Raw genomic sequence first — 26,621 nt, 5'->3', positions numbered from 1 at the left:
TTATCAGAGATTCCAGAGCAGGTAGCTCAATTTGTTGAAGGTAACCACCTCCTTACAGGGGATATAGAGTGCTTTGTTATGCATTTAAGAACCTGAAGCTCTTGAGGCAGGTAACCTTGTCCTTTTGGGAACTGGAACGATATTGGATGATTTGAAGCAAGTAGGGGCTTAGCTTACAAACATGGAGTAAGAAATGCTGCTCTGAAATGCTAACAGATCTTTAGCTGATTATTAAAGTCAGAAGGAAAAAGCATTTTGATGGTGTCTTCTTCTGTAATTCGATGTATTTCTGTTTGGAACAGGATGTTGAGACATGATGAGTGGAGGGATTGTTGATGTGTAGTTGGTGAAGCAACCCATGTGAAATGCTTTGCATGTCATCTTGAGCAGTCACAAATGGTCTCTTCAAAATGAATAAATTCCAGCCACTGGGGTGCAACCATGGTGTCTTAGGAAAAGGAAACAGGGTTTTCAACACTGTGTCATGTTGCCACTGTGTCATGTTGCCCCTTGTGTCATTTTGAAAGTCCTTGTGGAGAGTTGTCTTGGAAGGGAATGAACTTTTCGAGAACTACAGAGGTTATATCTTTAAGGTTTGAGATGGGCTGTGTGCTTGATGTTGTGCGATTAATTAAAACACACAGCTATTCCTTTTCCCAGAAGGTTCTACCGATTTTATACTGTAGAGTATAGTTTTTTGGACGTGACATGTCGTTCTCTCGATGAATCTTGAGTCTTCCCATTCATTCTCGTCACCATCCGATGCATCCTTGGTTGTCAAGTAAATTTATGGGAACTTTATCTGTCCTCCGTCCTCCATGTTCTTGTGTTTTGGAATTGTATTTTGACTGTTAGATATTATGTCCCACGTGGCATGGAGGACACAGGAATGCATATTGAGAAAGACCCTTCATCCTTTTCTTGCTTATGAAGGCATTGAATGACATATGCCATATTGACCAAGAGCCATTGTTGGCAAATCTCATCCAGTCTTTGGACTTGGCAACTTTGATGGCTGGATTGTGATAGCATACTGTAGGTAAGCGATAGGATGATGGGAAGGGGGTCAGAATTTTGTTTTTGCCAACTATTTCTGTTCTAAATTACTATGGCAATTTAAATGATCAGTTTAATTAACTTGTTCATATACTACTACTATTAATAATAGTAGTTTTTTTCTTTATCTTTGTTTCTATTTTTGTCTAGCTTTCTCTTTATTGGCTCGGAGAGAAAATGAAAATTAAGATAAGATAAAACTTTATTGTCCATTCACACGGAAATTTGTCTTGCATCGCATGCTCCAACAATCCTCCACACATAAAAAATCAGACATTTTCATAAAAAGACATCTGACATAAAAAGAACACCTGTTGTCATGCACACACATACATATACCCGTACACATTGCTCTGCACACCTCTACCCTTATGGAAAACAATAAAATCAATTGCGCACAAAAGATAGTAATCCAACAGATTTTTTTTACTCATTTCAGTTCATCAGTAATCTGTGACAGATTATATTTTATAAAAGTAACATTCCCTCTCAGCCTGCAAGAATAGCTCCGAGCTGCTTTGCGGGCAGAAATGGAACAGACTCTTCTCTGGTGGAGAGATTTGACACACAGATTGTGTGTCACTGAATCCTAGTATAAACCCTATGCCTGCAGAAAAAAGAGAGAATTTCTACCTGATGGTCCACAGCCAACAGACATATACCTCTGGACAAAAACCCCACCAGGGTTTTTACTGTATATTAAAAGAAGTGCACTTATAGTTACACTTACAGTGTTTTTTCTTTCTAAATGGATTCTGATAGCCTAATTTCTTCTAGTAATAGTTATAAGGTGACCCAGGTTTGTGACTGGCAGCTTGATCAGCGGGAATAACAACTTCATAATGCTGTAATTAAGAGTTGTCACCCTCAGCTAGTATGTATTGTAATATCTTCATTTGATAGGCAATACCTTGCACTTAACTTGCATCTCTCCTTGTGAGAATGTTCACTCTCCTTATAAGATCCCTGGTTTATATTGTGCTGGATATAGGATGGGAAGTGGGAAGGGGAAATTTTTCACATACACTCACTCACATGTACACGCACATACAATCTTGCCTCTGGGATAAGGGGATTCCCCTTTCATTGAGAACGTATGATGAATGCAAATGTATCTCATGAGAGTATTCGTCTCTCATGCTGCTGTATAGGAGGAGAACTTTAATAGTAATTTTGATTCATGGGGATTTGGACTTGAAACAGAGTGACTCCTTCTTGACTTCTTAAGGTCGCCGAGTGCATTTCACTCTCCTTCTCTCTCTTATCTCATTTCTTCTTCTTCTCTCTTTCTCCTCCGAAACAGACCAGAAGTTTTCACCTTGGTCCCCGTCTCAACACTTCAATGAAGGCAGACGCCTCCCTCCAGACAGGAACATGAAGGGCTTATCGGGCAGCCGCTCCCAGCACCAGATCCCTTTACCCCATGGTCTGGACTACGACCCCCACCCCCACGACCTCCACGCTCACCATGGCTCCGACTCCCGCCACTCGTCCTACCTGCTCAGCCCCACAGAGAGCTGCCCCATGGACTTCCACCACCGCTACTCGCCGCGCAGCTCGATCCACTCCGACTGCATGATGATGTCCCCGGTCATGATACCTCCAGTCGCCACCTCTGACCACATCTCCAGCAGCACCTTCCCCAGAATGCACTACAGCTCCCAGTACTACGACTCCGCCACACGGGACGACTGCGCTGCCATCACAGCCTCCGCCACCTCCCCCGCCGTCGCTGCTGCCGCTGCAGCAGCAGCCGCCTCGTCCTCTCACCACGCCAGCACCAAGAGCAACCGCCTCCCCGCCAACCTGCTGGACCAGTTCGAGAAACAGCTGCCACTACACCGCGACGGCTTCCACACGCTGCAGTACCAGCGCACCTCCACCACCACCGAGCAACGCAGCGAGAGTCCCGGCCGCATCCGACACCTTGTTCATTCCGTCCAGAAGCTCTTCACCAAGTCCCACTCGCTGGAGGGCTCGTCCAAAATGAACGGCACCAAAGGTGACATGGTAGGGCAGGGGGGTTACCACCATCACGGCCACCACTCCACCAAACACGGTAGCAAGAGGAGCAAGAGCAAAGAACGTAAGCACCGCTCCGGCGGCTGGTGGAGCTCTGACGACAACCTGGATAGCGACAGCACCTACCGCACACCCAGCGTCATGTCGCGGCACCATGGGGAACATGCTGCCCACTGCTACCCAGAGTCCATGCACAGCCACCACTTTGGAGACCTGTCGCTCAAGACCTCCAAGAGCAACAACGATGTCAAGTGCTCGGCCTGCGAGAGCATGGCCATGGCACCCGAGGGCAAATTCATGAAGAGGAGCTCCTGGTCCACACTGACTGTCAGCCAGGCCAAGGAGGCCTATAGGAAGTCTTCACTCAATCTGGAGAAACCCATGATGCACACGGACCTGAAGCCTTCACTGCGGGCCTGTCACTACCTGCAGGTGAGTGGGACTATACTTATTTTTAAATCCACTGTCATTCATAGTTATTTTAAAGTGAGCAGTGGAGAGAAACAGGAGAGACAGAAGAAAGAGAGAATACAGGCAACATAGGGGATTCAGACTGATGATGTTGCATATGCATGGTATGTGCCTTATCCTGTGGAGCCACTAGACTGTGTGTGTGTGTGTGTGTGTGTGTGTGTGTGTGTGTGTTACTGCTGGTTTTGGCAATACTATTGGCACTATTGGCTGTTGGCACTATTAGCAATAAAATTATATTCCTCAAACTTATTCTATGATAAAGCATAGTTAGCATTATTCTCTGTGTAATCCACTAGAGAGGGAGCGCTCTGTTAATGATATTAACTGTATATCGGGATACCATTCAACTTAAGAATTCATATACAGTATGCTATTTTTACATAAGTGTGACATCATACAATGCATGGGAGAAATTATTTTCGTTATAGCTATGGGAGACAGCAGTGAATATTAACTGCCCAAAAAGGGCAAACGAGAAACGAGTTTCAAGGCTGAAATTTAGTGGTAAAGGAAAAGTGAGATAAATACATGGGAAACCTTGAGCATCACATATCTGAAGATATAACAACCAATAATTGAGATTAATTTCCACTGATTCCCATAGAGGCCCTCCTGAGTAAAGTGCACTGATTGATGTATTGATTAGAAATCCAGCCAGGAAAACCTATTGGATTCAACCATTGTTTTTGTTATTCTCCTGAGGACAATTACAGTGTCCATGAGTGTGAGAAGCCAATATATTTAATCTGGATTCCCCTTTGTGTGGTCACCTCAGGGAGTTATTGTCTATTAAGATGTAGAGATCAATTGAGTGGATCAATGTCATGGCGGAAGACACTGAGAACTGACAGTAATAGGCTAGCAAGGTAGGAAACATGCAGGTTTGGTGCTGTAAGTCTGTGCATGCTTACCAGAACTGTGGTAGAACGTTGAACACTAAAATAGCAACACATGATGTAATATTCAGGTTTGTAGGCCTCTGTCTTCTCTCTCCCACTGACACATTAAAGGGGCTGAACTACTTTAGCCACAGGTATTGGCTTCAAAAAGCTTGGTTGCAAAAGCATACAATCAAAAGTCTGAGTGTTAGGACAGTAACCTTAAGCCTTTATTTTCAGCAGTTACCTCATGCTCTTATCCAGAGCAACTGACAATGGGTGCAACAGTAGCATAGCTTTAATTCCTGTTTCAAATGGTTTGACATGGAGGTTAATTAAAGTCCATAATTAATAGGTGACAATCCATTCTTTTGCTTCATATTCATGTTTTGATTTGAAATTCATATTACATTAATTACAGATGAGTCAACAGCTAAAGACTAGCTTAGATTACTGTCCCAATATCCTTTTCACTATATGTCTGCCTTCATGTTACTGTGTATAGCAGCTATGAATAGTTGATGGGAGACAACGGATGTTATTGCACAACACTGTATTGTATCAGTGCAGTTTTGATAAGCAGTAAGTACCCATTCTTGAAGCCAGATGATGTAAGATTAGACTAATTACTGTATTTACTGTAGCTAGCACACTGAGTAACAAATTTGACCCGTCCAGATGATAAGTAGATCTATAGCCCAGTAGGGATGAGGTACAACTAATCCAATAAAATATTGTGAGCCTCAAGATATTAAATTGACAGTGATGCCATAATATACCAATATTTTACCTGCATTTCCACTCTAGTAATGAAAGATTACACAATGATTTTCAAAGGAATGGCAGTTCTTGAAAATGGAATTGGAAAAAAATTACAAAAATGAAAATCTCAAAGGTCTTTGTAAATGATTCATGGATTCCTTATTTTTGCTCAGTATATCAAAATCAAGTATAATTGATTTGCAAAGGAAAAACCAGATGAACTAAAGACCACAGTGAAAATCTTAAAGGGGAAGCATTTAGTTAGAGGTGAATTATCAGTGAAATGTTGCTTTAAGGGATGTTATATTTGCTTGCTATTAGAATCAAATGAAAGAAAAACTTTGTAAAATGTTGTAAATCACAACATTGCAGTACAAAATTGCACTACATAGTGTATAGCAATACAATGAATTGTGCTTCCGTATTATGGTATAGCCTAACTATCATGATGATACCATATTTGAAGCTGCCTGGATAATGCCATACTGTATATGCCAGACTGTATATGCCAGACAATGTGCGTTGATCAAGGCTACGCAGGTCTAGGCAGCTGGCAGGGCATGGAGACACTGCACTCTAAATTAAATGGTGTGAATCTCTTCCATCATCTGCCATCAGCTGTTTCTTCCATGGGATGTAATTGATGAAGTAATATTAGTAATTATTAATGAGATCCAATTAGCTTCTGTAGCACCTGGTGTGGAAATGACGGAAGCCAGCTGTAGATGTTGAAATGTTGGCATCAGGAGTGTAATAACTTTCAGTGGATCTAATTTGGTTACTTTTTTGTTTCATTTTAATGGTTCACTACAGTAGATATACTGCCTGTTAAGACTAAGAAACCCACGCTGCCAATTTACCGCTGTGTGGAATTTTACACCAAGCTAGTACTCAATCTTTTGCTTCCACTGCCTGAATTCTTTGAGGCAAGGATTCAGCAAGGTGCTGGCAACGTACCACACCGGTCCGTGTTGACTGCATAGGGTTGTTCAGTGTTTGCAGGTTGTTCGGCGACATATTCACGCTGCTGACATCCTGTTCCACCTCATCCCAAAGTTGCTCTATATGGGATGATAACTGGGCACTGAACTAAAGGCACTGTCATGTTCCTGGAGCTATCGTGATACAATGGCACTTTATTCTGCTGGACGTAGATTGTGGCAGTGAAGGGATGCACCTGTTCAACATGGTCACTTTTTAGGTACAATGTTCCATTCAAACAATGTTCAGTTGATAGTAAGGGTCCTAATGTGTGCCAAGAAAGCATTCTCCACACCATTACACCTCCACCATGAGCCTGTACTGTTGACACCATGTTTATGCCAAATTCTGCCAAATTCTTCGTAGCTTAGTCTTCTTGTTTTTAGCTGACAAGAGTGGAACCTGGCATGGTCTTCTGCTGCTGTTGCCCATCTGTTTCAATTTTCAATGAGTTGTAAACTCTGAGATGCCCTTCACCCATTCTCGGTAAACTCTAGACACTATAGTCCAGGAAAATCCCAGGAGGTCGGCCAATTCTGAGATGCTGGAACTGGTGTGTCTGACACAACAATCAAACCCTGTTCAAAGTTGCTTAAATCACGCTTCATGCCCATTTTGACAGTAACTTAACTTCTCCACCCCATGCTTTATATTTGTGCTTTATTTATATGTGACTCACTGTCTGGAGGAGCGAGCTGTTGCCGGAAATGGGGATGTGTACATAATTAAGTGGCTGTGAGTGCATCTGAGCTTTCAAAAAATGTGCAACACTGTTCTTCCATGACTTTTCCTTGACCCACTTTTTGTACAAACCAGTGTTGTTAGATTTTCAAAATCATGCAAGAAAATAGCAGTTTTAATTATATCAGTTACAGTCAGTTGCCAGCACGCTTTGAAAGGTCGTTCCCATGGAAGCAGATTCAGTGGTATAATGCATGTGATGTGTTGCGGCAAAATCAACCTATGTGTGTGCAAAACTATTATCAAATAGTTAATTTGCCTGATACTGATGACAATATAATCAAGAATGTTGCATTATTGTGAGGACAGTCTAATTGTCATATCTGAAACCAAACTGAAACTTCTTGTCCAAGAAGAAGAACTTCTTCTCCAAGATCAGGAATCAGACAAGATCAGGACTATAGATTTATAGCAACAAATACAATTTACTAGCTGTGGAGTCAGAGGTTCAGCTTACTTGAGTATATATTTATTAAAAAGGGAGTCTCATGAGAGGAAGAGATGCACACAGCAGGATGCCATATACACTTCTTCAAAGGAGAATAGATTTGAACCGGTCTTTATGTATCTTCCAAGGACGCACAGAATGTGCTGACATGGGAACAGGTCACAGAAAGAGAGTTACAGCAACATGTGTTATGTCTATAGTTTAGAGAATCGACAGATAGTCCAGGACATCCAGGAGCCACTTGTGACTAGAGACCTCTGGCTTAGTAAATTATGGCACAAGGGTTACAGTGAGGTGACCATTCATCATGAAACAGTGCATTCCCAGAGGGGACCCCAGTTCAGCTGTTAATACATTAATACATGTATGTTAAATTTTCTTCCACAGAGAGTGAACAATAAATATTTGCATGCCTCTTGCCGACTGTCCTACCAGACAGTGTGTGCCACAGAGAAGAGAGGGAAGGGTGTGTGTAAAATGCCTTGCCATCAGTTTGTCGCTCCTTCACCTTCTCTTTGACCCCAAAATCTATTGGGCTGCTTGTTGGTAACTGCTTGTCCTTGTCTTTCCCCTGGACTGTAGCAAACTTGCTGTACCTATGAAGATGCATGGTGCATGTAGTTTCTGAATCTCCAAAAAGTCAACTTGATAAAACTGGTTGATTATACTATTGATACCCATGCATTCTTTGGGCATTTTCTAATGGATTGTTTCCTATTTTCTTACTTTTTCTGAGACTGACTATTAGGTATTTATGAAATGGTTTTATTGTAACTCTGTCTGCAAATAAATCTGTTGCTGTCTTGGCCAGGTCTTGGCCAGGCATACTTGATCGCAACAGGATTAAGCTGGATAAATAAAGGATAAATAATTAATTTAATGGTTTGGCCTGGTCCCAAGATCTTGAAACATGTTGTGCAAGTGAGAAACCATGTTGAGTGTGCAGTAAAAAAAGGCAAAATTGTACATAGAAGGTTTCTGCAGTACACACATAATCTATAAATCAAATGTTATTGCGCGTCCTTGTCTGAAATATAGCTAGTACAGTCCTATTCCTTTGGTGTAATCGGGAGATCTCCCTGGAGATGGCAGTGAGTTTGAAAGGATTGTCTGGGGAGAAACTTTCTGTCTCTCCTTGATGTCTCCATTTGAGTATCCACTGCAACATCTCTGAAGGTCAAGCTGGCGTCCTCCCTATGATGTACAGCGGCCATTGTAACAAATGATCTATCTAAGGCCCAAACACCCCAGTCACCCTGTGCTTAGAGAGCGTGGCGTGGCCACTCCCATTCTACATATATGTGTGTGTAGGTACATGCTCCATCTGAAATTATGGAGACAGATTAGGGTAATGATCTGCATCCCCGTCCAAGGGGTATGCTTCAACATCTGGCTGACTTGCATGCATCCAGTAATTGTAATGAATAAGCTGTCAAAACCTGGTCCCAGGCATTACATCAGTGATGGGAAACTGTTTGTAGACCACATTCAGTTATAGAGTTATAGATCCCAGCACCTAAACTATGATTTCAGGACCCTATGATCTCTAATATGAATGTATTAAATATCATGTGTACTGCGGCCTATGGGAGTGATTTCAAATAGAATTTATCTATGGGCCTGTGAAGGAACACTTCCCATAGTCTGTGTTGCACTCATTTCTTTTGTTCAGGAAGCCTGGGTTACATAAATAACCTGTCAGTATACAGTATATAGACGCTTTGCAGTTGTGTCACAGAACTCCTAGCAACCGCATCTTGTGGCATCATGGAGGTACAGTGGAGAATTGGCTGTGTGCAAATAATGGATAAATATATAACAACTGGGCTAGAAAAAGAGAGACATCTGCAAAGGATTGTGGTGGTGTGGCTGTAGGTCCATTCAGTAATGATATAAGAAAAAGTTAAGGGTCCAATAAGGTAGACATGTCTGTAGCCCCCATCTGGTTTTAGTCTCGACTCCAAAGGACTCTGAATTGTAGCCTTAGAAGAGTCAGCACATTAAACCTAAACAAACAGTTTGGCTGTGTTAGCTACCTAACTAGCCAGCAGGCTAATTTAGCAAAGCACCCAAGGTTAATATTAACATGCGACTACTAGCCACTACTAGCAGCGCTAATGTTTGTTTTTACTAGATGCGTTAGCTAGTCCGCAAATCAGATGTGTTTACAACAAGAGAGTGATGGTTAGCTGCTAGCTCACAGGCTGACATTATCTAAACACAAAATGAATCAGATATCAGAGGGGAAATGATCAGTTCCCAGTCAAAACCAGCACAGAAATTACCATGTCTACTCAGTTCTTTTGAGATAACCAAGTTGTACATATAGAAGTGATATCAGCTATTCTTGGCCACTGTTGCCCAAGAGCTCTGGACCTCCAATATGGCCGCCAGAGGGTGTGTTACAATACATCAACTGAAAGCCCTATGTAAGAAATGCTATCAATGCTAAGATGCCATTTTTTTGCTAACTTGCTTGTCTCAATACAGAAACTTTCCTTCCGGAAATTTTAACTACAATTTAAAACAACATGGTATCATAAGTCCGTAACTGGAATGACACCTTCAGTGTTTATATATTCAGCAGAGGTCATGGTGGAAGGACATGGTTTCTTTTCAGATCTCTGGGTTCTCTGGGATCTAGTTAACACTGTCAAATGATTTTAAAATGTGTAATATAAGTTTATTTTTAGTACTTTGACTCAACTAAGTAGCATTCTGTTATGGGAAAGTTAGAAATTATGAAATTCTTTTTATTAGTTTATTGAGTTTCAAAGGCAAAGTTGAACGTTTTCAAAGGCACTAGCACTTTTTCTGTAGCACTTCTCATAGGTTAGTGTTTGTATTTGGTGTTGGACCCATGCTTACCTCTGCCACACAGACATACAATATCAACTTCTGTGTTGGGAGGATGCTTTGTCCCAAGGTTATTTTTGAACAAAGTATTCTCAGTGTGTAGTAGTAACTAATGATGGTGTAATGCTGCTTGCCTGTCTCGCTGCCCCAAAGGCACAGCAGAACATGTTCTTTCAGGTGTAGCATCAAATGAGCACAGAAATAAGGGAATGCTAATGAGCTAGCGCTATGCTTCCGTGAGTGATGGCTGCCTTGTTAACCACAGCCCCAGACGATCAATGGCAGTGCATTAGGAGGAAAATGATTCCTTTTCTTTATTGCTGTCTTTAAGCCTGATTAATTTAGTTTCCAGACAATTGCTGCATTTTATTCCTACTCTCATGTGGGAGAGGATAAATGCACGCATAGCAGATTAGCGTGCGTGATAGTTTTGCTGATAGGTCTTTGAAGGAAGACACAAGCAGGCCAGCTAATTATCATGTTGCCTTCCCAAGTCGGGCATGGGTGGGGAGAACTTTTCTTCATCTGTTTTGAAGCAGATGACACGCAAAGATGGCTTCTTATGTCACAACCACAGGCAGCTTCATCGCTGTTAAACTTCCAACTACAATGCAGTTAAAGCTACACTCCATTCCTTAGAAGCGGGACCAAACTCCAGTTCATACTGTGCAGGACTACTGCTACATCTGCAGCACTCGCTGACACAAAGTTGTACTTACTGTACTGCATGCCTGATCAATACTACACCGGACCATTGGTTAGAAACATTCCAGTTTAAAGCTCATTGGACATCTTAGTTACATCTATGGTATATTCTATACAAGTGTAACTGTAAAAGACCCATAGTAAAGCTTCAAACATTTCACTCACATTACAGCTCACCTGGCTTCCTAGTCATTTGAAAACAATCTAGCCCACGAGGAAAGCTATTTGACTGTCCCTGCTCCACTGTGTTGAATATGTTGCATATTGAACGATGGTGTTCGCATATTTTTCCCTGAGGCAGAATGGGCCCAAAGAATTTCATTTGTATTGGGTTCAAAGGAGCTTTATAGTGGCATATGGTCTAAATGCTTCAGAAGCCTTTCTACCGCATCAACAAAAACATATTGGGGAAAACGTTGCAAAATATTGTAAAATATGCATTAAACTATAAGTGTGGTGGAAAGGAATGGCCAGTGTTAACGGCATCCTCAAACCCCTCCTCCCTTACCCCTATCTGACCCCCCATGGAGGAGACAAATGTTCATAATTTTCACGCGAGTGCCTTATGCTAGCGAGTCCTTCACCTGTCTGCCCCGCTAAGACGGGCCGACGAATCAGAGAGGGAACACGGTGTGAAAGGAAAGACAGAGTGAGGGAGGACGGACAGGAGAGGAACAGATAGTGAGAAAAGGAGAGATACAGTAGAGCAAGTGTTACCTCCAGGCAAAGAAAAAGGGGCCACTCTGCTTTCTATGAGAGCAGCACAGGGATTGTTGCAGAGAAATAGCCAGGCAAGCTGCATGATTGGGTAAAGTGAGTAACTGGCAGAGCATTAGGGAGAGCCCTGAGCCTGGGGCTGTTGTTCCAAGAGCCGAGGCTACCCGGTCCGCTGGGACTACTGCTACATCTGCAGCACACGCTGACACAAAGTTGTACTTACCGAACTGCACGCCTGATCAATACTGCACCGGAACGTATAGTATGCAGCACGTTGCCGGCGTAAATCGCCATCTTCAGGCAAAGGAAGCCACAGCGAGTCTGTCACATTGATTTAGATCACGTGGCTAATTTGACTTGTCAATATTAATTACAGTTCATCCTCAGCAAAGACGACTACGCTCAGAGGCAGCTAGTCTGTACTGAGCATGATCATCAATGATATTAAAGGCAATTCCTTTATAGGAATTGACCTGGATGTACTCTACTTTGTTTTCATCACGCTCAAATCTAATTAAACCCTACTGCACTATAGACATTCAATACACGAGCAGCTTTTTATTTGTACACATGTTAACGGTGCAGCACTAACAATACACAACACCATGTAATTAGCACACAATCACTTAATCACTATTTTAATCCTGTTGCTGTAAGGTTTAGCGCAACCACTGTCTCCATTGAATATTTTATAAACACTCTATTTTAATGGCTATTTACAGTAACATAAAGTAAAGGCTGTGCTGATGTATTTGAATGATGTGTTCGTGTCCGTAGTTCTTTTCCAGTTGCTATGGCTGCAACCTAGATATTTGCCAACATTCCCCTTAGAATTGAATTGATATTAGATAGTTAAGGTACAGTATGCCACAAATGTGCTGTGCTCTTTTGGTAGTCAGTTAATTCAGTAGCCAGTGCCTTGTTCAGTATTATAGGTGATATCATGGCTATTAATAACCTAGATGAATTGTTATTCAAAATCACTGCCACCTTAATTAACGCTGTGCCATTAATGACAGTGTGCTGGTTTGAAGGTTCCAGCCCTAGCCTCGGGGGTATGATTGGCAGCCTTTGCTGTGCAAGCAGAATTATAAAAATACACAAAGTGCATCATTGGCAAGAGTGTGAGGAAAATTCTATTGCTCCTTTTCTGAAAATTCTTCAGTAAAGTATGCCTGTGTTTTGATCTGCACTATGGGTATAATTCTTAATAGTTTGCTTCACCTGAATCCCTTTCCCATTCAAACCAGTTAGATGATCCTGCAGACATGAGTAAAGTAGTATTTGAATTCCTTCTACAGATGCTCTGATGAGTCTCACCTGGTACTACACATTTATTGGCAAAGCTTCAAAACCACAAACACGGTCTCCAGCAAACATTTATGAATAGAAGTGCATTTGTAGAATTTAAACTATTTATAAGGCTGCATTGTTAAGATATAACATTAGCACTAACAAAAGGACACATCAGATTCCAACATTATGAGTTACTGAATAAAGATTTTGTTTACTCTCAAATTGATTTACTGGCTATATCTCGAGGCTATAACAGGTTTGTTGACTTTGGTAGTGTCTCGAAATATTCAAATTATAGACTTATTTTTGGTTACAATGATTTATGAAAGTTGAAAAAAGCTAATTTCTCGAGTCAAACTGTCAAATAAAATTTGAATATATGGTTCGTCAGACAACTTGAAATGATTGCTTGATTCCATATTTATTTTTACTAAAATAAATATGATATTATTTATTTATTTTTACTAAACTAAATATGGAACTTACTTGTCATTCAGGTTATTGAATTAACATGTCATGTTGAATCAACAAACCCACATTTATTTTCTCTGCAGTAGATGGAAATCTGCAGGGTGCCTTTATTAAGTAATATACTGGAACAATAATCTTAGACATCTAAAATGGATGATAAACAACTTTTTACTCCTCAATTCAAACCAAACTGATTTTAGACATCAAGCATTTAGACCCTAAACAGCAAAGACTCATTTGTCAGATCTCTCTCTTTTTTTTTCAATGGCAGTTGAAAAAACAGTTACCACAAACGAAGCTGTTAAAAAATGTTATCTTTGATCCAGACCTCCTCTTTGACAATTACCAAAGTCTTCAATAGTATATTTTACCCTCTAGGAAGAGGCATTTCCTCTCCTTTACTGACCAAGAAAAACTGAACCATGCTTTTGGTTCCACCAGACCTAATTACTGAAAGGCACTACTCTCTTGCTGTCCCAACTCATTCGTTCATTCATTCATTCATTCATTCATTCATTTATTCATTTTCTTAACTCGGTTATTCCTATTCAGGGGCACGGGGGGCTGGAGCCTTTCCCAGCATGCATTGGGCAGAAGGCAGGGAGACACCCAGGACGCAATATTGTTTTTTCCTACATAGGCAAGGGGAAGCATTTGCACAAATTTGCATATTGCACTCGTAAAAGGAGAGGTTGGACAGAGGGATCGCAAAGGGTAACGCTAAGTGAGGTAATTGCACGATGCTCATCAAGTGTGACACATTATACTGTGGCTGTCAAGTGGTATGAGATCTGCCAAGGTAGAGCTAAAGATGCGGAGACCTTGGAGCATCTTAAGGTTAGGTCTAAACAGAAATGTCTGAGGCTAATCTATGACATGAGTTCACTTCTTCTAGGCTGGGAGTGGCAGCAGGAGGCTGATTTAGCTAATGCTACCTAACTGTCAAATATTGCCATGTTAACACGGCTATTGCAGAGACTCTGTTTTGCTGCATCCACTGACCTATGGCTGCATCGCCTTGGGGCAAGCTTATGCAGTGGGAGGCAGGCCAATCAAAACTGACTATAGGCAAGTTAAATACAGTTGTTGAAGCTAAACTATAATGAACTAAAAGTATTCTGCAATTGTGCAGTTTTACGCATTCCCAGTACATTAAATTGTTATCTGCTGTGCCATGGCTGGGAAATTTGTGGAAAAAAATAAATAAACATCGAACAAAAAGTACGGAAATTTGTGTTTGGTAGATTATTTCTCTGTTGTAACAATGCTTCTTGGCAATACATTTTATACCGTTGGAAAACCTGTTTATTTCCCTTTTAAATGGTGCCCCATTTGTAAGGAACATGCATTTGTGGGATGAGCAGCACAGCTGAGTATGTGGGTTGCGCTCATGAAAAATTTGCCAAATCTTCTCTGCCAATGCCAAACAGTTTATTCTGCTGTTGCTATTGACTCTTGTTTTGAGCTTCCGGTACCCCCAGGTACTGACAATCAGGTACCTGATTGGCACCTGATTGGCAGCACCTGTGAGCATGGGCCTTGCTACAGTGGTCAATTGGTGTCTGCTCCAAGAATCGGCATGCCACGTTTGTCTGATCTCGATAAGGCCTGTGCGATAGGGCGACTTCAAGCTGGTGTTCCACAAAAGCAAGTTGCGGCATTATTTGGAGTGAGCCATAGTACCATCTCCAAACTGAAGGCCAAGTTCCATGAAACGGGGGATGTCAGAGACAGACCGCGAAGCGGGCGTCCCAAGAAGACGACACCCCAAGAAGACCGGTTCCTCACCCTTTCAGCACTTAGGAACCGTAGGCTGTCTTCTACAGATTTGCAGTCAAGGTTTGCAGGACGATATGGCACACGGCTCTCAGCCCAGACAATCCGGAACAGACCGCATGCAGCCAATCTCTGGGCTCATGGGGCTGCCAGGAGGCCTGCCATGACCGCCCTTCACCGTCAGGCCTGTTTGCGCTGGTGTCGGCAACACCTGCACTGGAACCTGAACATGTGGAGGAACGTTATGTTCAGCGATGAGTCCAGATTCTGCCTACGGAAGTTGGATCGTAGGGTCAAAGTGTGGAGAAGACGGGGAGAACGCTATGCTGATCGCTGCACCGATAGAGTAACACCTTTTGGTGGAGGCAGTGTGATGGTGTGGGGCGGCATCTTCATCACTGGAAGAACGAGGCTTGTCATCATTGGAGGCAATCTCAATGCAGAGAGATATCGAGATGAGATTCCGCAACCGGTGGCGATCCCATATCTCCACAGTCTGGGACCGAACTCCATCCTCCAAGATGACAACGCTCGCCCCCACAGAGCGGGGTTTATCAGAGACTACCTCCAGAATTTGGGAGTAGAGAGAATGGAATGGCCTGCCAACAGTCCTGACCTCAACCCAATTGAACACTTATGGGATCAGCTTGGGCGTGCTGTTCGTGCTAGAGTGACCAACACAACCACGTTGGCTGACTTGCGACAAATCTTGGTTGAGGAGTGGAATGCCATCCCACAGCAGTGTGTGACCAGGCTGGTGACCAGCATGAAGAGGAGGTGCCAGACTGTTGTGGCTGTGTATGGTTCTTCCACACGCTACTGAGGCTCCTGACTGTTTGTTAAATGAATAAATTGTAAAATTGCCAATATGTCTTGTTTCTTCCTTGTTACTGATAGACTTCAATCATCCAATCCACCAAACAACACCAAACAAGAGTCAATAGCAACAGCAGAATAAACTGTTTGGCATTGGCAGAGAGTTTGGAGATGGTACTATGGCTCACTCCAAATAATGCCGCAACTTGCTTTTGTAGAACACCAGCTTGAAGTTGCCCTATCGCACAGGCCTTATCGAGATCAGACAAACGTGGCATGCCGATTCTTGGAGCAGACACCAATTGACCACTGTAGCAGGGCCCATGCTCACAGGTGCTGCCAATCAGGTGCCAATCAGGTACCTGATTGTCAGCACCTGGGGGTACCGGAAGCTCAAAACAAGAGTCAATAGCAACAGCAGAATAAACTGTTTGGCATTGGCAGAGAAGATTTGGCAAATTTTACATGAGCGCAACCCACATACTCAGCTGTGCTGCTCATCCCACAAATGCATGTTCCTTACAAAGGAGGCACCATTTAAAAGGGAAATAAACGGGCTTTCCAACGGTATAAAATGTATTGCTAAGAAGCACTGTTACAACAGAGAAATAATCTACCAAACACAAATTTCCGAACTTTTTGTTCGATGTTTATGATAATCAAGATGTTATTGATATATATTTTTATATCTTCTTAGGTATCATCATATTGGACTGCATGGTATGAGTGACAATATCAAATGTGATTTAAAAATTGACATCAAATATTTCAGAGATCATTGTCAGATGTAATATTTGCCTCTGTACATTTGACAAAAATTGTGTAAAATTTATAATTTCACAACATCAGAAACACCAGATAAATGCTCAAGTGCATCAAGTGAATTAGGCTACATGACAGAAAGCAAGTGTGGCACTCACTGCCAGTCTAGCTTTACTGGCAATTCATTCTGCTAAGTAACATTGGTATGTCAGCTATCGATATTTTTTGTTTTGTTTAGTTTTTTCTTTTGTAGAAAATCCAATAGAAGAGATAGCCATATCCAATCCAGCGCTTCCTTTTGAGCCAAGCAAGAGCTGAACATAACATTTGCCAATAGCAGGCACAGCCTTCCGTTGTCAGCAGCGCTAATAGAAGCAGCCTGCTCCTGTCTGTCCTCTGCTATGATTCAGCGGAGGAGTTGGGCATTTTCACCGGCAAATCAGAGTATGATATGCAAATGTTTTCCCCTCGCCTATGTAGGAGGAAAAATATCGCACCCTGGACAGGTCGCCAGTCTATCACATGGCCAACCCAGACCCAAACCCAACAAAATCGTGATCACATCAGCCGAATCTCTCTTACAAAGTCCTGCTTATAACTTAGACAGCACCATTGATTTGCTCACTCCCTATATAGTAAACCTAGCTGACCGCTCCCCTCACAGGATGCAGGGCTCCTTGTTATCACCACCCGCTATTTTAAAGAATACAGATGGGACGGAGCCTTCACCTACACTCTCCCTCACTCACTTCCAGACAATATGAGGGAAAGTTCTTCTTCTATTTATTCCAAACAAACCGCTGTTGCCACTGTCAGAAATGTAAAACGCATCACTTCCCGTGTACCAGAGGATTTTTCCTGAGAAAGACCTACCAGACCAGATTCCGGATGTTTAGAACAGCAAATGTCAAAGCTTTCATGAACTGGCTATAGGATGAATCACTGTTGTGTTACATGAAAATGCCGGATGGAGGATTATTACTTTAATTCCTACCATACTAGCCTTTCCTTTCCTCCTGCTTTTCTTCCCTCCATAAAGGGCATTTGAGTTCCTCTTCCTATACTAGTCTGTCTTTATTATTTGATCCTGCCGTCTGCCCCAGATCTCTTACAGCCAGTGATGTATACACGCACACACACACACACAACTTTTGGCCTCACATCCTAATTCGTTGTGCATTTTTTCCCCTTGAGCTTATTAGTCTCTTCCTCAATCCTTAAGTTTGTCCAAAACATTTGAGACATCAGAAAACACATTCAACTGCAAATGCAGTCAGTGGAAAATGCTCAAGCATGCTTCCTACGCACAGCCCCGCCCCCCTTACAAGTTACAGTGGTGTTAAAATGGCTCATTTTTCATGTTACAAATGACTCAAAGACTGATTATACTGTTTACACCACTAAGACTTCTGAATTACATGTTGCTCTGTGTTTTGTTTCATTTACACAACCATATTCTGTTTTTTGGTCTGTGTTCTCTGTGAAATAGAAATGACAGAACCCGACATACGCAAAACAACAAGCTACATTGCAGGGTTTTTTTTCTTTAAAAGATCCATGAAATGGAAATCAGAGCTGAGTTCATGATGTGTGGCTCTGATAAAAAATGAAATATGGATGGGAGTTATGTAAGTTGTGGGAGGACAGATCATGTTGGTGACAACACAAGCCAACTGCGCAATGGCAGCAACGGATTACGCAGAATTTGTGGTGTCAATACAAAACAACAAAGCCGATTTTAGCACCATACTTGCTATAACTTACTAAGATTATTGTGTCCCTTCAACAAACTAAAGTAACAGAACTTTGTATAAGTTTCTCTGGCTGTGATACCAGTGGTGGTTTCCCTGTAGATGATGTGCACAATTTGTTCATTGTGAACTTTTCAGGGAATAGAAAGTAATATTTAGAACATGTGTCCAGGTGATTAAAAGGATTGTTGGGAGTCTTGAATGTTGAACATGTCCGTTACAAACCACTTCACTCAGTCAGTGCTTGAAAGTGGTGACTGAGCTGCTTTCAATGAAGGGCAACTATATATAACTCGGCTTTTAATTCTCAGTCATTGATCACAGAAAGTCAGTTGTGTCCCACCCTTATGTTTGACAACTGAATGGAAAAATCATCAAACTACTCTTTTGCTTTTACTGAAACAGTGTGTGTGTGTGTGTATTGTATGTGTGTTCGAGCTGGACAACTGGTTGCTATCTGTGCAGTGTTTTACTGTACAGAACTCACGTGTTTCCATTTGTTCAAAAAATGGTGGAAGGACGACTGTCGCAGTCGGAGTCTGAGACAAAACCATTAATCAGCATTAGGGCCAAGGACACAATTCAAAATTAATTTAATGGTGCCAAGGGAAACCAGCATGCCACTCAGAAGTGCATAAATTATAAGTAGTAACATAATAAGACGCCTCTATTGGCAGTTGCAGTGGGCATACTTTGTTTACAACAGACGTTTAAAGCAAAGATCGTTCCTATGGTCACTGGCGTTTACAAGTGCTGGAGGATCTGTGGAGTGGAGTGACGCTCCTTGCCATACAATTTATCCACTCAGTTCTTATGGGAACCAGAAATATACATGTTTACTCTCATTCATAAGTTCATCTGTGGATACAAAAAACAGACTGTGTGTACATGGCCAGTAAGAGACTAGATTGTAATTGTCTGGTTCTCAACCTTTTTGCATTTCTATGTAATGAGAATTCAGCTCTGGACTGTAGTTACCGTATTGCAGTATTTGGCTAAATCTTAACAACAATCTTCCAAATAATCATTTGCCTTCAATCGTCACACTGTTGCTAGGAAACATCAAGGCATGGATTGTTTTAGCGGTTGTCTCTCCCTGTAAATAAATTCATGGTTCTTTTGATGTGTCTTAATGTGTTTATTTAGCATGTCTTAAATGTTTTCTGTATATTTCTGTGGTGAGTATATGTTGTGTTATCTACCCTACTGCACCCAAGTGTCCCATTTATGGCAAGGAAGGTCCTGAATGTCCAGTTTTTCTGTGGAAGACTATCACTAACATTTTGAATCATGGCAAGTGATGGCAGGGGTTCAGTGGGGCAGCATTGTACAAAATGGATGATGGTTAAATGTAATTATCAAAATGTTAAATGTAATAAGTATTCACTGTACAGTGAATACTTGCAATTATTTGTAGAAAATACATTTTAGACAAGTTATCATAGGAAATAAAAAGGTTAACAAATGATCATGCAAGTAAAAAAAAAAAGCACTTAATCAGTTTATGTAAATGGCAGCAAGCAAGTGTGATATACGTTGTTGTGCGATGGAAATTAGACCATAAAAACATGCTGCTCCACATTACATAGTCGTCTGTCTCAATATAAAACAGCATGGATGGCCCCAAAACACCTCATTCAAGTCTAAAACTACATCCTGACAACTTTTAGCTAGAGCAGTTTCTCTTTTTGAGTCATTAACTGGATGAACGTCAGACGGCTTTTTAAGAACAGTTTTTTTTAAATTATTAACCTCTCCATCTTATCTTCCTACTGCTAATGCTAACTAGCATTAACCTGCTATTGGCTGGCTAAATTAGTGGTACTTGCTAATAATACTAATAAACTACCCTGATTATTTTTTCCTGCTACTTGGGATGAGTAACGCAAACCACATTTTAATTAGAATTGTGACATTTTGAGCTGAGATGTTTCTTTATTGAAAGGATTAAGGAGACAGTAAATGAAAAGGTTTGCCATGATTCATTTCTTTCTAACTGGAAAGCAACTCTCCTCACTGGCATGGAGGAAGGCTCATGAGAAGCTGAAAGTGCCTTTTTCAGTCTGAAGACCCTACTAGTTGTGCTAATTAATACCCATCTGCTGAACAGATTGTGTGTTGTCAATTCTGAAAATGCCATAGTTGGTGAAAGTTACACCTTATTGTTATTTTGAAGAATTATACCAGAATTTTATCACTATTTATTATTCTCACACCCATATCATCTTATTATATCGTTTGGCCACAATAACAGTTGGGGCTGTAGTATAGGCAACTTGTATAATCTAGGTTTATGTATCTCATACCACGGAGACCATTTCTTATGAGTGTTGGCTTATGAGTGGTTGGAAGTATTAGAGACATTGGAAGGCTTTGGCTAATCCTGTAATTGCCAGGTTCCATAGTTGTTTTGGTCCAAGTCATTTTGCCTCTCCAAACAAAAGTTAATGTTTATCATAAGAGAGTGATGCAAAGTGGCCATTATTAAATGGCTACAGATGGGAACTGTGACATCAAGCGAAAGCAAAGCATGAGCAAGAGTTGGAGGAGAAAACAGTTGGATACTGTTCTCATGGGCACGGTTGAGCAGCGAGCTTGTCTAATTAGAGAGCCCAGGCTCGGAGGGGTATGTGCTAGAGGTGGAACTTGGACCTGGGGATGGATGTGAATCTGCTCAATTTACTGTTTGGGGAAAAAGCTCAGCCAGAGCTCATCCTACTGCCTGTCTGACTCAGTTCTCACACTTGTTTGGCTAATTGGGCCCCATTGTACTTGCAAATAAAGCCACTTACAGAACCCACTGTACAAGCCTGATATTTTGTCTCTGAGCGGGACAAGCCACTTACATCTCTCCTCCAGCATAGCTCAACATGCCTCTATCATCAGACACTTCCTGATGTGCACATGTAATATCTTGAGATGTAATGGCTTTAAGGTTGTGAAGGTGACGTGTTTGATCGAGGTGGATTTTCTCCCACAGGTGCCTCAGGACGAGTGGAGTGGATACCCAGGCGATAAGGATGAGGAGATCCCATGTCGGCGGATGCGCAGCAGTAGCTATGTCAAAGCTATGGGAGAGGTGGATGATGAGAGTGGTGACTCTGACACCAGCCCCAAGACCTCCCCGCAGAAGGCCATCCGGCCTGATGCTCTTGTCCTCAAATCAGCCATGCAGAGACCCCACTTAGAAAGGTAGGCCTGGCCACTATGCCTATTATGTCCATGCAAAAGCTTTGTGTGAAACATGTCAAAGTTAATGTTTTTATCTATCAGGGAACCAGGAGAGGATTAACAGAGATTGAGATACAGACTACACCCACGGAGTATGGGGGAAATACGAGAGAATGGAATGATGCATAAATTCTCACAGACACAAATTGGCCTTTTTCTAAAATTGGCATTCTTAACAATGATGTTATGTTATTGGTAATGGTTGTCGCTGTTTAGTTGGTAAACATGTTCTGCATTACCTATACAATGTGTAGTTGCAGCCAAGCAATCTGATTGGTCCAATAGGCGTTCCAACTGTGTTTTATGAGACCAAAATGTTTTTTGTCCGATTATATATAATTTGAAGCAGGGAATCAATGGATATCTAATGGAATCCATACACCTACATAGCTATGTCACCATTATACCCACAATCACAATAACAAATGCCCTCTCAAAAGTATGCCATACATACATATACAAGAAGCTAGCCTGTGACATTATTCTAATGGAATCATCTCAAGTAACCTGTGTCTGGTGTTTCTACTAAACAATAGAAGCCTATTACATTGATCACCCTTAAAGGCCCTTCTTAGGACATCCAAAATGTTTTCATGCCCAAGTTCTTGTTTGTGACAAATCTGCATCAGCCCCCTGTTAGCCATAGTTAGCAATGCTAGTGCATGTCAGCTGTAGTAGTATAAGTAGTAGTAAGTAAGTACCTGGATGTGACTATACTATGCGAGTGAATGTTTCATGCCCACCTGACTTGCACTTGCGCTGCTAACTGTAGGCTGGTGTCAGTTACTCAGAAACAAAAGCTCTGGGGTGAAAACTCATTGAATGTGTTAAGTAGGAGCTTGATTAGAGATCAATAGGATTGGCTTGTAAACATACTGAACTTTGCCTTCAATAGCTCCCTTCTTGACTGCCTGCTTCAAATTTTAATTCATGGCTTCAGCTTTTTGTTCAACTTTAAATCTGATCAAACGCAGACAAGTGAACCTGAGTGTTTTGTCTGCCTGCTGTCCAATATCTATACTAAGTAAAACTGTTGTTTGCTGATGCAGCTTTTTGCTCTGCTATCCCTGTGAGATTGGGAGAGATTTTGCATTATTTAGTGATGCCAGCTGATGTTGCTTGGCAACAAAATAAGAGGACCAGCTTTTGTTATTGTTCCTGACATCATTTTATGCATGCATGGACAACTGTATTAAGTTGTTACTAAGAGCTGGGCTGCATTTGCTTGTTGACTTGTTTTGTAACCACATTATTGACTTGTTCTTGAGTGTTGTTGGCTTAATACTGGAGCCGTGGCGGCTTCATAAGATCAGGTAAAACAGTGCTCTGCTGAGTGTCACAGTACCAAATGGGTTTGTGTTTGTGACCTTTATCATCTGCTAGCTCAATATTTGCCCAACATCTTAACCGGGCAGCGTGCCTCATGTTATCGCAGTGTTGTTGACAAGTCTGTAGAAAAACTGTCACATCTCTACAATGTCAGACTCAAGAGAGGAGGCTCCAGTGCGCCTGGGTTTACCGGATGGAAAAAACATTGACACATGGAAGGGGATATGTGGAAGTCACTGGATTCTTGTTGAATAAATCGCCACTATGAAAATTAATGATTGACTATTTTGTTTAGGTATACAATGAGAAGCCCCGTGTGGAAGGGTTTGATTATACAGTGATATGATATGATATGACATGATGTGACATGATATGATACAGTATGGCATCTAAAAGTAGAGTAGAGCTCAGTTCAGTGTATTCCTTATCCCCAGAGGAGCAATTTTGTGTGTAGCATTAAAACAGACAGTACATTGTGAGGATAAATATGGTGAAAATAAATATTGTTAGTGTATAAATCATGTACTGCACCAATAAAAGTCACTGCACTGGTGAAGTAAAGAGTGAAACAGTAAGGATTAATAATTCAGAAAACTACAGGCCTTAAATATAATATTAGAATACGGCGACTTGAGTGGTCAAAACATTACAGGTCATCAATTTCTCAACCATTTTTCAAACAAATTGGCTTCTTGGAGTGCACTAATAGTAGTTGCACATTGCTTAATCATCTCTCCCTGGTGACGGGTGTCTGTAGCCTGGTTAATCAACAGAAACTACAGTATGTTCCTTTAAGTGTAATTGTGACCCAGAGGATGCTGTTGCATCACCTTCGTATTGCTGCTCAGCCTATTGTTATTCCACTGCGTGTTGCAAATCGCTCTAGCAGATCTGTGCGGCTGTTTGCCTCTCAGGCGGTGCAGCTTCCACATCTAGTCTTCCAAAGTCTGTGAGCCTGTGGAAGCCTCATGTATCCGTCATCCCTACTGCCACTCGACACTCAGATTCTCTATTTTTGTTACCAGAACTTTACCGTCATCGCACTGGGATTCTGATCACTTCCTGCTTTTGTCCACAAATAAATCAGCTCTCTTCTTTTTCTACTCTCCGGTGGAGAATTTAAGCATGTCTTCTTATTGCAGCTCCTTGCTGTCATTGTGTCAGTAAGGAGCATCAAAGACAAGCTGTATGCATGCACTCTGTAGTTTTGAGACAGAAGAGTCGCCATCTTCTCTGAGGCGGTAACGACACAAGCCATCAAAAAAAGTCAAAGGTCGGTCCTAACATGGCAGCTAGTTTTGCAAGGAGATAAGTCATTCACGGCTAATATTCTGTTAAAATATAAACACTCGACCATGAATTATCCTAGACAGATAATATGCCAGCAGGCAGACTTAGTACAGTATTATCCAGTGATGTACCACGTGTGGCTTTTGAACTGTGCATTCGTGTCTGTCCCTACCCCCTGTCCTTGTTCAGCCAGGGCTACCACTTGCAAACCACAAGAGATATGCGGCCCCACCCTAGTGTCACGCTGGACCCAGCCACCTTCAACCCCCCGCCGTTCCGCTCTCGCAACCAGAGCTACATGCGCGCCGTCAGCACCCTCAGTCAGGCTAGCTGCGTCAGCCAGGTGAGTCTCAAACACATGCATCGCACAGAGGAAACACCTGGAGACATGGGTGAGGAAGAACAGGTGGAGCAGGACATAGAATTAGCTAATTGGGGTATTGGTATTATTACTAATAGCAGTAATGTTATTTTTAATATAGAGGGCTTTCAGGTGACGTAAAGCACTCTCTGGCAGCCATATTGGAGGTCCACAGCTCTTGGCCAACAACAGCTGAAAACAGCTAATTGCTAATTGTCTAGAAGTACAACAGAATTCAATAGACATGGTTAATTTTTGTGCTGTTTTTTATGGAGAATCGATCATTTCATCATCTGATCAATTCTGTGTTTAGATAATGTCAATTTGTTAGCTAGCTAACCATAGTATTTGGTTAGTTAACGTACCAGTGGCCAATTCTGGACACGCTCTTTGATGTGGTTTACAGTCTGTTAACATAAGAGTTTCCTACCAAAATGCAAGTGATGTGAAATCATACACATTTGAGAAAATAAGATTTCAATTTCATATCAATAAATTGTGTGTCCGGATTTGGCCCAAGGATGTCGGAAATTGGCCACCGGTATGGTAACTATCCAACACTGTCCTGTTGTTATCACATCTGATTTGCACACTAGCTAATGTATCTTGTTGAAGCTAGCATGAGTAGTGGCCAGTAGTTGCATGTTGACATTAACATCAGTTGCTTTGCTAAATTAGCCTGCTGGCTAGTTAGCTAGCTAACAAAGCCAAAAACCAGCTGTTTATTCAGGTTAACTGAGTGAGCTGACTCTTCTCAAGCTAGAGCTCAGAGTGTTTTGGAGTAGAGGCTAGGGCTAAAGACAAGACAGTTTACTGTATCACAGTAACCTACATTTGGAAACAAATCTACCTTATCAGACTATTCATTGTTGCTCATGACATTACTGAATTGACCTACACCCACACCTCAACAATCTTTTGAAGGTAGTTCTCTTTTCTTGCCCTCTTATATATTTAGCCATTATTTGTGCACAGCCAATTCTCTAGTGGACCTCCATGATGGCGCCAGCTGTGGTTGCTAGGAGATTCGTGACACAACTGAAAAGCCTCTATGTAGCCTCTATGAGTAGGAGTAGAAGGATTAATTTCTGTCCATAGGAATGGTTGAACAATCTACCTATTGTTGAGGGTGCTATCACCCATTTTAAGCACGCTGATAGTCAAAATTTCTGGAATGAGATCTCTAATCTAGTAATAAACTGTGGGACCCAACTCTCCTTGGTTATATACTAGTATGGAAAATGTTGAAAAGATGAGAAAAGTTTATGTTAATGCTATTCTGCTGAACAGATCATTATTGTCTTTGCATGTTTAAAGCATCCATCAATATTGTTTGATTTTCTCTACTAAGCTATAGAGTCATAATATCCAAACTATACAGTTTACAGCATGAATATGATCGGATAGACTGTTTCTGTTTTATAGTGAGAGAATTTTACTGCATGTTCTAAATATGAACCAAATGAATTTATCATCTTGTGTCAGCTAGAAGAATTTAGAATATTTCCAAATTATCACAAAAAGAGACTTGCTAGAGCTACCAGATACCTTTTTTTTATTTTGGAAACTGAGACTGCAGTGTTTTTTTTCTGTTACTGTGTTAAATCTTTTTCTGCCTCTGACTAGGTTGAAAGGACACCTGCTTTCCTATTTTCCATGTAGTAACATATACATCTTTGATAACTTACAATGGGTTTGTGCTAAATGGAATGCTTTATAACACAAATTGAATACTTTTGTTGATTGTCTTTTTGTTATCTGCCTATTTTTTTCATTTGGTCAAGACATTGATTCAGTTTAAGGTCGGAATTGACAGTGGCATTTCCTTATGCTAACACTCCTTCATATTTGCTGTGCAAAGGGGAAGAATCAAAGTGAGAAAGAGAAAGGAAGAGGAA

General features: G+C 41.4%; 1 protein-coding gene across 1 annotated transcript in view; it reads left to right on the top strand.

Moving 5' to 3' along the window:
• Positions 1-2,370: 2,370 nt before the first annotated feature.
• LOC139640575 (disks large-associated protein 2-like) overlaps positions 2,371-26,621 on the top strand; it is a 58,059-nt gene continuing 33,808 nt past the window's right edge. Inside the window, exons 1-4 of the mRNA XM_071514753.1 lie at positions 2,371-2,757; positions 2,827-3,510; positions 21,493-21,704; positions 24,552-24,705. Coding sequence (XP_071370854.1) covers positions 2,431-2,757; positions 2,827-3,510; positions 21,493-21,704; positions 24,552-24,705 — 1,377 coding nt within the window. The 5' untranslated portion in view covers positions 2,371-2,430. The remainder of the gene's footprint in view (positions 2,758-2,826; positions 3,511-21,492; positions 21,705-24,551; positions 24,706-26,621) is intronic.

Source organism: Centroberyx affinis, unplaced genomic scaffold (assembly GCF_046629955.1).
Source record: "Centroberyx affinis isolate AG114_WGS23_722 - 3 ecotype Tasmania unplaced genomic scaffold, CSIRO-AGI_Caff_v1 ptg000290l_1, whole genome shotgun sequence".
Classification (NCBI taxonomy): domain Eukaryota; kingdom Metazoa; phylum Chordata; class Actinopteri; order Beryciformes; family Berycidae; genus Centroberyx; species Centroberyx affinis.
The sequence above is the reverse complement of the archived record's forward strand: the minus strand, read 5'-3'. Positions and strand labels throughout refer to the sequence as shown.